This window comes from Phocoena sinus, chromosome 9 (genome assembly GCF_008692025.1).
Source record: "Phocoena sinus isolate mPhoSin1 chromosome 9, mPhoSin1.pri, whole genome shotgun sequence".
NCBI classification, from domain to species: Eukaryota; Metazoa; Chordata; class Mammalia; order Artiodactyla; family Phocoenidae; genus Phocoena; species Phocoena sinus.
This window is the reverse complement of record NC_045771.1, coordinates 46,376,431-46,389,038: the sequence shown is the minus strand read 5'-3', so window position 1 is coordinate 46,389,038 and position 12,608 is coordinate 46,376,431. Positions and strand designations below refer to the sequence as shown.

The following is a 12,608-nucleotide window of genomic DNA, read 5'->3' as shown; positions in this document are numbered from 1 at the left end:
ATGGCTTCATTAAACTTCTTTAACCTGTAGGTTTGTGGCTTTTGCCAAATTCAGAATATTTAAACCACTATTTCTTTGGTCACTTTTTCAGCCTGTCCTCTCCCCTCTCCTTCTGTGACTCCCATGACACAAATGTTAGATCTTCTGTTATATCCCCACAGGTCCCTAGGGCTCTATTTTGTTTTTTGTTTTTTTTTTTCAGTCTGTTTTCTCTCTGCTTTTCAGACAAGGTTAATTTCTATTGTTCTCCCAGTTCCCTGATTCTTTCCTCTGTTCCCTCCATTCTGCTGTTGGACCCATCCACTGAGCTTTTTTTTTTTTTTTTTTTTTTTTTTTTTTTTTTTTTTTTGCGGTATGCGGGCCTCTCACTGTCGTGGCCTCTCCCGCCGTGGAGCACAGGCTCCGGACGCTCAGGCCCAGCAGCCATGGCTCACGGGCCCAGCCGCTCCGCGGCACGCGGGATCCTCCCAGACCGGGGCACGAACCCGCGCCCCTGCATCGGAAGGCGGACTCTCAACCACTGCGCCACCAGGGAAGCCCCCATCCACTGAGCTTTTAATTTCACTGTAATTTTACTGTGTTTTTCAGTCCTAAAATTTGCATCTAGTTCTTCTTTATATCTTGTTTCTTTACTGAGAATGTTTGTGTTTTCATTTGCTTCAAACACATTCCTCATTGCTCACTAAAGCACTGTTATGATGTCTGCTTTAAAATCTTTGTCAAATAATTTTAACGTATCTGTCATTGTCTGTTTGGGCATCTACTGATTGTCTTCCTTCATTTAGTTTGAGATCTTCCTGGTTCTTGGAATGATGAGTGATTTTTCAGTTGAAGCCTGGACATTTTGGAAATGATGAGACTCTGGATCTTATTGAAATCTCCTATTTTAACCGGATTACTCTGAAACCATTCCAGCAGAGGAAGGTGTGGGCAACTGCCTCGATACTGCTAAATGGAGGTAGAAGTTCAGGTTCTCACCCAGCTTCTGGTGTCACCCAAGGGAGGGTCCACCTTGTTACTACGGAGGGGAGGTAGGAGTCTCAGCTTCCCACCAGGTCTCCACAGATACCTCCTTGACTGGGAGGAGTAGGAATGCCTCATTACTGCCCCCTACATGGCCTTCACTGACACCACAGGGAAGAGTGGCTTTGTTACCACTGGGTGATAAAGTCCTAATCTGTCACTTGGTCTCCTCTGACACCACCCAGCAGGGATAGGGAGGGGCACCTTGTTACTGTCAGATGGGGTTTTAAGTACAGGCTCCTCACATGGTCTCCACTGACACTACTGGTGGGGGGGAAGGGGAGTGATTGTTACTGCTGGGCGGCTCCCTACTCAGCCTTTTCTGACACTACCCTGGCAATGCTGGTGGGGGACAGGGTTAGGGTGCCTTGTTACAACCTGGCAAGGGTGGAAGTCCAGGCTTCCCTCTTGAACTTTTGCTGGCTTGGGTGGAGGTGAGGATTCCATAGTTTTTCTCCATGGTGTTTGGCTGGGGTAAAGCACTTATTCTCTAAGTTTTATCTGGCTAGACTGTCCATTTCCCAGTCCTCTGGCTAGAGAGCAGCTTTTCTTGTTTTGTTTGTTTGTTTTTCATCTCTGCTCATGCTCATTGGTGCTTTCAGGATGCTGGCTTCTTCAGCTAGAAGTCTGAGATGCATGAGGCAAAAGAAAATCCAGGGAATTCAGCACCATGTCATGCCTTGGGTCCTAAGGTCTCTAGCTGTTCTGCTTGTTTTATATACTATGTTCAGGGATTTTAGTTGTACTTAACTAAAGGAATAGGGAAGAGTATGTCTATTCCATCTTCCCAGAAGTCAGTCTCCAAATATACTTATGTTCTGTTTTTGATCATTTCAATATCCTGAAACCTTAGGGATGTAAATTTGTTTTTTCTGTTCTCATTCATAGTGTATCATTTTCCTTTTATTATCTTTTAAATTTTTAAGTGGAAAACCTGAGAACCTGAATTAGGATCGCTTTCTTCAGAGAGGATTTGCATCTATCTCTGCTGGGAGCCACCAGGCTTACTAACTGGGGACTGTTTTAGTTCTCTTCAAGGGTCCTGGTTTCATACAGAATTCTCAGGTTCAGTTTTCCTGTCCTGAAAGGGTTAGTCATCTAATTCTGGGGCTATTATTGGCAAGGATATCTGGGCCATTTGTTTACCATTACTGTCTAGCCTTTCAGCTCACTTTATCTTCTTTCTTTTTGTGGGAGAGGGGCTGGTACAACTTCAAGATTTTCCTTATTTTCTTTCAAGCCCAGAAATGCTTTTCAAAAACTATGTTTGCTATAGTATATCCAGGAGCTGGTTGTATTGTGGTTAGAGGGCCAAAATCACTGGTAGAAATGGAAATTCCTTACATATGACATTTGCTAGTACTACCTGGAAAACGACCGGAAAAATAGTCATGATTAACAGATTTTTGTTAAAAGGCCAGACATGAAGATTTTATTGTTAACGTTTTAAATTCCTTAATGAAAGCTGTCATTTTAGGTAGGAGAGACAGATTTTAGAATAATCTACAGCACAACTGAGCCTTGCTTACTATATTACCATAACTGTGTTCTGGGTCACAGACAAACTTGGTCTTTTGGGGAGGAGTTAACAACTATCGAAAACTGGAATACCGGAGGGTATACTTGAAAACAGTGAGGTGTAACAGCTATGAAACATGGTCAAACCTGTAGTCTATGGCTCAGCCTCACTACAGAATTGCAGCTGTAGCTGAAAAGTCCTTTGGTCCTTCTTCCCAAGAGTAAAAACCAAATCTTTGTTTTATGCTCCTGTGGCTTGTTCCCTCTCATTCTAATAACGTGTTTGGAAGGTCCAGCTCACTGCATTCCACAGAGACATAAGAGAATTTCTGATAACCAGTGTTGTTTTATTCATGACTCTTCTTTCTTCCACTTATTCAGTAAGTACATTTAAGAAGGTGACCATTTCTTGGTAAGCCAAGAATCAAATTTCAGCTTCCAGGAAACACATTTCCCTCATAATCGTGACCCTTCTACTTTAAAATCTTGTTCCAAGGATAGCTCTGTACAAACTTAATTCTTCAGTAAGAACAATAATGATTGCTAAGACTTATTATATGCCAGGCTCTGTTCTAAGCTTATATATATATATATATATATATATATATACGCCTCAAAACAATCCTAAGACATAGATATTTGGGCTGTCCTCAGTCTGCAGGCAAGGAAGCTGAGGCACAGTCATATAATGCAAAGTTTCCCAGCTAGAAAGTGCTGGAACTGACAGTCAATCCTTGGCTGTCTGGTTCCAGAGTCTGTGCAATTATCCTTTAGTACAGATTGGCTATAGACCAAGACCAGATCCAGTATGTGTGATGATGTGAGTCTCTCTAACAAAAGGAAATGTGGTATTTCAGTAGGGACTATAGGTGAAACCACAAACACATTTACTCCTCTAAGAACAGTATGCCATCTTCGAAATTTTGAAGTTGTTATAATCGATTGCTTCTGCAGTTTGCTTGCTCTTAGTAAGCTGACTAAGAAAAAATCCCAGAGCAGAGTGATTTACCAGCACCATCCTCAAGTTGCAAATCTACCCTTTATCACAGAGCAAAAATACACTTCAGATCAACTCAATAAAATAACTTTAAGGGTTCACAGAAGGAATACTCACATCCACTTGTCATGCATTCCAATGCCGCAAGGCCCCCTTTTCAATTGTCTAACTCCTATCCTGGCCTTTTTATAACCTGAAAACAAGGAATCACCCAAGTGAGATACCCCTTCAGGACACTGTTGAAAATATATTAAAGAGAGATATCCCAGATCCCTGTTCTAAATGTTAAAAATGTATTAGCATATAGAGAAAATATCTGTAGACGTATTCTATTAGGTTCTAATGAGTTTTTGCTTCCCCCTTTTTGATAATGTCTTCAATTTCTTCTGAGACCTTTCCTTTGTAGTCATTTGGTTCTATTGCGTTTAACTTCTTTTGATAGTCCGGTGGCAAACCATTCTCTTTTGCACCCAGGCAAATCACCTAGAAATGGTTAAAATAAACAAAAAACCCTTTAGTTAGGAACATAATTTAATTTAGTATACCACAGCTTTATTTGTAGTATCAAAGTATGAAATATTAGCTTTCAGGTAACTCTGGAATAAACAATTCTAGAACAAAATGGAGGGAAAGTCATTCCTCTCACAATGGACATGAATGTGCAGGGAGTTTTCAAAGCCACAAGATCCACCCTTATGGAAGAGCATTTGTACTCAGTAATATGATTTAAAATGTTTTTATATTAAGAGAAAAACTTATTGTACAGAATTTGCATGATTTTTTTAAGAAACAAACACCATTCTCCAAAAAAATTTCCAGTTTACAGGTAGCAGTTGTAGTTGAATCCTGGAGTCTACTCTACCTCTGAATTAGACGTGAGGGAATAAGTAGCAAGTGTGTGCAGGGGTACTTCCCAGATCCATACCAGGCTTAATTCCTCTAGGTTCCTTCTAGAAAATTCCAGATTAGGCCCAGGAACTGAGTCACCCTCTCCAGGTATCATGTCCTGATTGGGCCTGCCAACAGGTACCTAAGTTTGGGTTTCTGAAAAGGGATGTTGGACTCTCTATCCTGAATTCTTTTTTGGTGCTTGAGGGCGTGGTATCCCTGATTCTGAAAAGCAGTGTGACTTATTTTTCCCTCCATCTGGAAATGGAAAACATTTCAGCAGTAGGAAATATATTTTTTACCTACAAAAATGAATCTTGGTGTTCATGAAATACTGTTTTATGGAGGAAGAAAAAAATGATTATAAAAGCATGGGTATAGAATAACTCTACAAAAAATACACTCATACATGCTATTTTCTACTTTAAAAAAGTAAAAAACATGTCTAGAATTATGACTCAAATACATTTCTACAAGCTTTTTTTTTAATAAATGAAGTTTTAGGGACATATTTCTATCATTATAAATAAATCTGAACATTTAGTTATTTGGTAAATAAATATCATTTTTGTATTAAAAAACATTTTGATTAAAATGAATTGTACATGTAGAATTTAAAACACACAAAACCTTTTAAAAACAAGATATTCTTTAGTTTAGCTCAGTGAAAATTAACAAGGAATCACCAAAAGTCTTTGTAAGTAGTTAGTTAAAAGGATACCTTTTTATACTGGGGTGATGGGGGAACACGCTCATAATTTGTCATCTGATAACTTCGACAGGTTATTTCTTTTCCTTCTTGAGTAGAAACATTAACTTCTATTGGGACATACATTCCACTTTTAACCCCTTCTTGCCTGAAACCAGAACAGTCAAATTTTAATCATACTTGACTTAGCCAAGTTAGTTTACCAGATTAAAAATTTTAACTACTTATGGATGTACTTGCTCCCTGTATATTTTCGGATAGAGCAGAAGTATCACCACATCAAAAGGAAGTTTAGCCTTTCAGTTAGAAAGCTGGAGACTTACTATTACTGGGTATGCTTCTAATAGACCTCTATATTTAGCCTATCTAAAAACATGCTTCAGTGTAGTTATTTCAAGCTTTGTAACACTGAAACATTGCTCTCTAGGCTACAAAAACGACTATGTGTGCTGACAGCAAGAGAATATCCACCCAGAGAAAAGTAGAGAGGATGGCTCATTCCTGTTTGCAAGTGAAGTAAAGTAATAAGCATGTCAGATGCTTGTCTGCTCTTCTCAAATCCTACTCTTCACTGCCACTTTCTTTGCATTAAATGCTCTGCCACACAACTCTTGAGTTCTATTTATAAAGAGCATCAAAGCATTTCTAATATGTTTTGAAGTTTTTACAGATGATTATTACTGTTTTTACTGATTCAACTGCCACCTTAAAGAATTACTTTTTAAAAACTAATAAAAACTGACCTTTTGAAATCAATAAAATTATATAACAATTACAAAAATCTTCATGCCTTCTCACAATATGAAACTACAAAGATATTTTATTAAAAAACAAATAGAATGAAAATAAGAACTTCTATCAATTATAGAAGAGATTACAAATGTCTCCCCAAATCTCAATCAGAGAGTGTGACCCTTCTAGGCTTTTCTTTTTAGGAATGAACATTATACCTTTTAGGTTAACTCTAAAGTATAAAGAATATGTCCATCGTATATGGTTTTGAAAAACCAACACATATATACACATCCTTGCATATGATCTACTTTCTAAATTAGTAATTATTTAACTTTTAATTAGAAGTCACCTACTTATCTAGAGAACTTAAATTGCTTTTGTTCATTTTCCATACTACTCCCCATACTTCATCGCCAGGACTTTCAAAAATGGTGGCTATACCTCCATGCCAAGTTTCACTAGTTTTGCCTTGGGGATTGCCAAAGTCAAGCTTAAAATCCTGCAAAGGAAACCAAAGTGATATGATCAGTATCCACGTGAACCAAAATTTCCTTCTTCAAAATAAAAAAAGATTTACCTTGAACTCCATGCAACTAAAACAAATTTTGAGTTCCTTCTGTTAAAAATACAAAGATAAACAACCAAGGACCCAGATCTCAAGGACTATAATTTTTCATATTTTTCTTTAAAAATGAACTGTATACTGAATATGTACACATATCTTACCATAAACAAGAGGCTTAAAAGGGAAGATAAATCCCATAATCCTGAGGCCTTAACACAGCTATCTTTATTTTTGAAAACCACTTCCCAGCCCACTTACACACACATAGATTTTAACTTAGAGACAATCATAGTGTACATAATTGTTGAAGCTGGGTGATGGCTACCTAAGGGTTATAACATTCTTCCCACTTTTATGTATGTAAGTGTATCCTATTAGCATTATTTTTTTTGTCCTAAGGGAGCTGGCATTTGAGGGTGATCTGTACACTTATAAATTTAATATTCCTGAATTGTATTAACATATCTATAATAATCATAAGAGCAGCTAACACTTACTGGAAAATTACTGGGTTCTGAGCTTTGAGCTTTATATGGACTTTTTAAAAATCCTGTCAACAACTTTTTATACCCATTTAACATAAAGAAAAACTGTGGCTTAAAAAGATTAAGCAACTTGCCTAAGGTCTCACAACTAATAAGTAATGGAGTCAAGGTTTCGAGTTTAGTTTCCTCCCTCACAGAGATGAGTAATCAAAGGACACAGCCAGGAAGATTAAAAATCCTTACTTGGCTGTTTGGTCTAAGATTTCTTTCCATCTTTCCAGAGCTTAGCTTCCTTAATGATTAAAAAAAAAAAAAGGTTAGACTAGATAATAAATCTAAGGTTTATATTTTATCTCTGTCACCTTTATTTTCTTAAAAACCTGTCAGAATTTCACAAAAAAGGTCAGTTTGAGTGACCCGTACCTTCAATTGGTATACTGGATGTTCTAGGACCAGGTATGCCTGGCAGGACATCAGGGGATCTGATAAAAGTTACAACCACACTAGGAACTGGTTGTCTATTGTTAAATCCAATAGACAATTTTCATTCCTTGTCTTGCTCTACTTCTCAGCTGCTTCTGACATCATTAACCACCAGGTCTTGATCTGTCTCCTTTCTTTTAGGCTGTTCCTTGATCTCCTCAATCCCCTTTGCCAACTCCTTCTCCACTACCTGGTCTGAAAATGTTGGAGTTTCTGAGGGATCAGTTTAGGCCCTTTTCTCTGTTCAGCAATTTGCTCAGGACAATCTCATCCCCTCCAATGGCTTCAAATACCATCCAATATTCCAGTCGTCTTCTAATCCAGCTCAGATCTCTCCTCTGAGCTTCAAAAGTGCTTAGAATATAGTGAGTATTTAATGAATGTTCACTAATATTTTTCTGCTCACTTGGATATACAACAAGCATCTCAAACTCAGTACAGCTAACCCTTGAATAACACGGGTTTGAACTACACAGGTCCACGTATACGTGAATTTTTTTCAATAAATATAGCATCTATATTTTCCTTTTACATATCATCAAATTAACTAAGTATGGGGAAAAGTTCGAGTAGAGATTAAAATAGAGAATATGTGGCATCAAAAGAACTAGGGTCTGAGTCCTGATTCTATCCAGACTTTTTCAGCTTCCTGCCCTTGGGTGAGTCATGTATCAATTCCTTTGTTTTTGAGGTAGAGATGGCAGTTCTGATTTTCGGCTGGGTGAAGGGTCGGCACCACTAATCCCGGCATTGTTTAAGGGCCAAACACATGTCCAAACCGAGCTTGATTTTCCCTCCCAAACTAATTCTCCTCTTCTTTTCACAAACATCACTGTCATCTACTCTGTTGCGTCAAAAACCTTAGTCATCCCCATTATCTCCTCTTCCTTTCACAATCAATCACCAAGGCCTAACAGTACTCACTCCTAAATATCTCCCAAAACCAGCTACCGTCCACTGCTACCACTGCAGGGTACCATTATCTTTAGCATGGACTGCTGCAAAAGCTTCCTAACTGGGCTCCCTACATCCACTGCTTCCAATCCATTTTCCATAGCAACCAGAACCAGCTTTCAAAGATGTAAATCTGATGTTTCATTTGCTTAAATTTGGCAGAGGTCCTCTCATTGGTCTCAAGATAAAGACCCAAGCCTTCTCTGGCCTCTGTGGTCCTGTAAAGTGTGGCCCTTCCCGACCTCTCTAGTCTTCATGCTACACCCTCCTCACACACTAGATTCCAGCCACACTAGCTGGAAGGTCCAGCTTTTTTCTTTCCTGAGGTCTTTTGTCCCTGCTGTTCATTCTATCTGTTTGCTTCCCCCCTCCCCAGTCATTCAGGTCTCAGTTTAAAAGTCACATTTTCAGGAATGGCTTTACTGAGCATCCCGGTTAGGTCAGGTCCCCAAGTCATACACTTCCATAGCACCTTGAATGTCTCCTTTAAAAAAAAAAAAAAAGATTTCACTTTTTTTCAGAGCAGTTTTAAGTTCAGAACAAAGCAGAGAGTAAGGTATAATATATCTCCTTTTAAGACTGACCATACCTGTGACGGAATAATCATTTGCTTGATAGCTCTTTGCTGCATTCCAATTATAAACCATCTGAACTTCTTTCCCACGTTTGGGGAATTCCCTGCCTTATGAGTTTGGGGGTAGACAGTGTTCAGAGCCTGACTCCCATTTTTGAAGTTTCAAATGCCAGAAGTTGGTTCTCCCAGCTTTTCTTGAAGTCAGGGCATGGGCACGTAGCCAATCAGGACACCCACCTAGGGCTTTGAATTGGAAACTAGTGACCCAGGGCAGCAGAAAAGTCCACCTTGGTGGTGGCAACCAGATTTGGGTTTCAGGAACTTGGAGATGCAGTGACAGTAGCAGGCAGGGTCCAGCGCAGGTGATGTACAATGCAACGTCCATGTTTACCAGGCTTAGCGGCGACGCAACAGTGGCCTCCTGGGCTGGTTCTGTTTGGTGTGATACTGGCTGTTTTAGAGCTTCCCTTTTATGCCTGCTTGTTTTGTCAGCTTTGTGGTCCTACCTTCCTGGTCATTCTGTGAGCTCTTCAAACGGCCTTTCAACACATTCTTTTTCTGCTTCAATCAGCCACTTCTGTTGCTTGCTACTAAGAACCCTGACAACGATAGCAGAGACCATGTTTGTTTGGTTCAACAATGTCAAAAGGCTTTGTACATAACTTGTTCGAGTGTCTCTCCTATAGACTGGGAGGTCCTGAAAGCAGCCAGCTTTACTCAACCATCTTTGTATCTCCAGGTAAGTGCTGGAAGAATACGCACTAAATGAATAAATGGACTGTACTAAGAGCAATGATTCTTACCAAGGCAAGCGAAGGTTCATCCAGCCACTTGATTTAACTGAGCACAGCCCTTACTGTGAATAAGAAACGGCTCCAGCTTTCAGGACCTCTCAGATCGGGAGCAAAAGGCAGGTAAATGGATTTTTACAAAACCAGGTGACAAGTCCTGGCAAGCAAAGTGGGGTACAGAACAGAAAGCAACTGATTCCCTAACTTGGGTCAGAGAAGGCTTCTCAGAGGGAACAACCTAATGGATTCTGTGATGATGCCCCTAAATCAGTGGCCAAGGGAGAGGCGCTGGGATCTGGGCAGAACGCGCAGCTGGTGAGAACGTCAGGAGAGAGACCTCAGGGTAGACTGGGAGGCACAGGTGCCAGAGTAGCACAGCTCAGCGGGGGTCAAGCACAGGGCTGAGGGCGAGAGCGACCGGCCCGGGGTCGTGCAAGGAACCCTGATGTACTTTGAGCAGAAAGAGCTGCATTCCCGGCCCAGTGCTGCCAACAAGCGGCGAAGAGAAAGCGAGTTCTCGAAATCCTGGCTCCCTCGTCTGCAGAGGGGGGCAGAGGCCATCGCAGGGGCCGGGTGGAGAGCACTGACCTGCAGGCGGGCCACGCTGCAGAACACGGCCGAGGGGTTTCGGAGGTGGATCCGCTCCGTCAGCAGGTTGCTGCCATAGGCGAAGTAGAGAAAATTCTCCCCTTCCTGGCTCCGGAGGTCCTCGCCGCCCGAGTTCGCCATGTCTCAGCGGACGCCTGCACGGACCTGGGATCTGTAGCAGGAGAGCGAGGCGAGGACGAGCATAGCGCGGTGGCCGACGACCCCAGTCCAGGAAGCGCGGCGCCGCGTTGCCTTAGAGCTTAGGGGAAAGGCGGGAAGCTGGGGCCGGGCGAGTCATCTGCGACCACTCTTCTGAATGGCTGCCAGTACCCAACGCTGTGAGTTGCTCCCTCTGATTGGCTAGCCCACCGCCTCCTCTCCGCTCGCTGCTTGGATTTTGCAATACTCTGCCCTGAGGCGACCCAGGGCTGATTCCACATTGGGCCCGCTCCTCTGTTGTCCCGCCCCCGTGTTCAAGGCTCCCTCTGATTGGCTCCCTCTTCGCGGGGGCGGGTCAGGTCCCCCATTTGTGGGTCGTAGCTCGCCGGACCTGGCCAGATTTTCTTACCTTTGGGTGCTTCCTGCGTGGTTCACTGGCTGTGTGTGCTCTTTAGGGAATTTTTGGTCCATTTAAGATGAAACAACAGCTCTGGCCATTCCCCCCACGGTCCATAACCCAGCAGGTCGTCCCTGTCCCGCTCTCTGCTTTTGGAGTCGGGACGTATATTTACCCCCACACGCTGGTACCCGTACCCCTAGCCCTGATCACCTCCCTGATACCTTTTCTAAGGACGCTTGGCTTCCTGGAAAAGCTCCTCTGAGTGTCAGGGGCTCCCTTCCCTGGTGGAAGTAGCGTGCAGCGTTCAAATCACGACGCTTGCTGTTTACTTGGAAGCCTAACCTCCGGCACTTCTGTCTCTGGTTCCTCCTTTTTTTTTCTTTTTGGTTTTCTTTTTCAACATCTTTATTGGAGTATAATTGCTTTACAACGTTGTGTTAGTTGCTGCTGTATAACAAAGTGAATCAGCTATACGTGTACATATATCCCCATATCTCCGCCCTCTTACATATCCCTCCCTACCACCCTCCCTATCCCACCCCTCTAAGTGGTCACAAAACACCCAGCTGATCTCCCTGTGCCATACGGCTGCTTCCCACTAGCTAGCTGTTTTACATTTAGTAGTGTATATATGTCCATGCTACTCCCTCACTTCGTCCCAGCTTACCTTTCCCCCTCCCCGTGTCCTCAAGTCTGTTCTCTACGTCTGTGTCTTTATTCCGGTCCTGCCCCTAGGTTCTTCAGACCATTTTTAGATTCCATATATATGTGTTAGCATACGGTATTTGTTTTTCTCTTTCTGACTTACTTTACTCTGTATGACAGTCTCTAGGTCCATCCACCTCATTACAAATAACTCAATTTCGTATCTTGTTATATCTGAGTAATAGTCCATTGTATGTATGTGCCACATCTTCTTTATCCATTCATCTGTCGATGGACACTTAGGTTGCTTCCATGTCCTGGCTATTGTAAATAGAGCTGCAATGATCTGGTTCCTCCTTTAAAATAGAGATTATAAGATGTTATGATCACAATTACATAAGTTATGATCACCCATCTCCTAGGGTTGGTGTAAATATTAAAAGTAACTTTGTTAATGTTATTAGGTGCAAAAGCTGCAGTGTAAAGATATAGAAGTATTGTATAATAACAATGACATAAAAACTCTATATTGTTAACTTTGAAATGAAAATATTAATATGAACTCAGGGCCTAGGAGCAATGACTATCCTTGGCACCCAGATTTTGATCTCTAAATACCACTTTTCCACTAAAAGGTACCAGGGCTCCTTGGAGAAATGGCTGATGTCAGTCGGGTCAAGAGCTGAGAAATAATAGGAGCACTTAGAACATCATGTGACAGAAAGTCAGGAGGTATTAAAAAACAAGGTCCTTTGAAAAGAACACAGAAGCTAGCTTGAAGGAATGCCCACTGGCCAAAGTTAGAACAATTTGAGCATCAAAATTAATAACCGCAATTTATTTAAAATGTCAAACATAAAATTCATTTCCACTAAAGTGTAAAGCAAATCTAAAAAAACAACAGTTTTAAAAAACTTCCTTTGCCATACTACTGGCAGTGACTATTACACCAACTCTCTACTCTGAAAAGTGGTAATTTAAGAAAATTACCATTTATCCTGCTTTTCTAGCTGCAGCTGTATTTCAGGGTAACCAAATGGCCCCAGTTGATGAGTAAACAGTTCTCTTTACAAAAACATGCCAGCTAAATAATG

At 41.3% G+C, this 12,608-nt stretch overlaps 1 protein-coding gene across 3 annotated transcripts; it reads right to left on the bottom strand.

Moving 5' to 3' along the window:
- Positions 1-2,864: 2,864 nt before the first annotated feature.
- On the bottom strand, positions 2,865-11,280 carry GGCT (gamma-glutamylcyclotransferase). Of its 3 annotated transcripts, XM_032642183.1 has the most exons (5): positions 11,091-11,280; positions 10,311-10,482; positions 6,224-6,369; positions 5,148-5,283; positions 2,865-4,021 (listed from the first exon to the last, which is right to left on the bottom strand). In XM_032642183.1, exons 2-5 carry the CDS (start codon positions 10,449-10,451, stop codon positions 3,878-3,880), a joined length of 567 nt encoding a protein of 188 aa, XP_032498074.1. In that variant the 5' UTR covers positions 10,452-10,482; positions 11,091-11,280; the 3' UTR covers positions 2,865-3,877. The 3 variants fall into 3 exon arrangements, with proteins under 3 accessions (XP_032498074.1, XP_032498073.1, XP_032498075.1); XM_032642182.1 differs by lacking the exon at positions 11,091-11,280 and having other exon boundaries at positions 10,311-10,915; XM_032642184.1 differs by lacking the exons at positions 2,865-4,021; positions 11,091-11,280 and having other exon boundaries at positions 5,157-5,283; positions 6,312-6,369; positions 10,311-10,968.
- Positions 11,281-12,608: the final 1,328 nt, after the last annotated feature.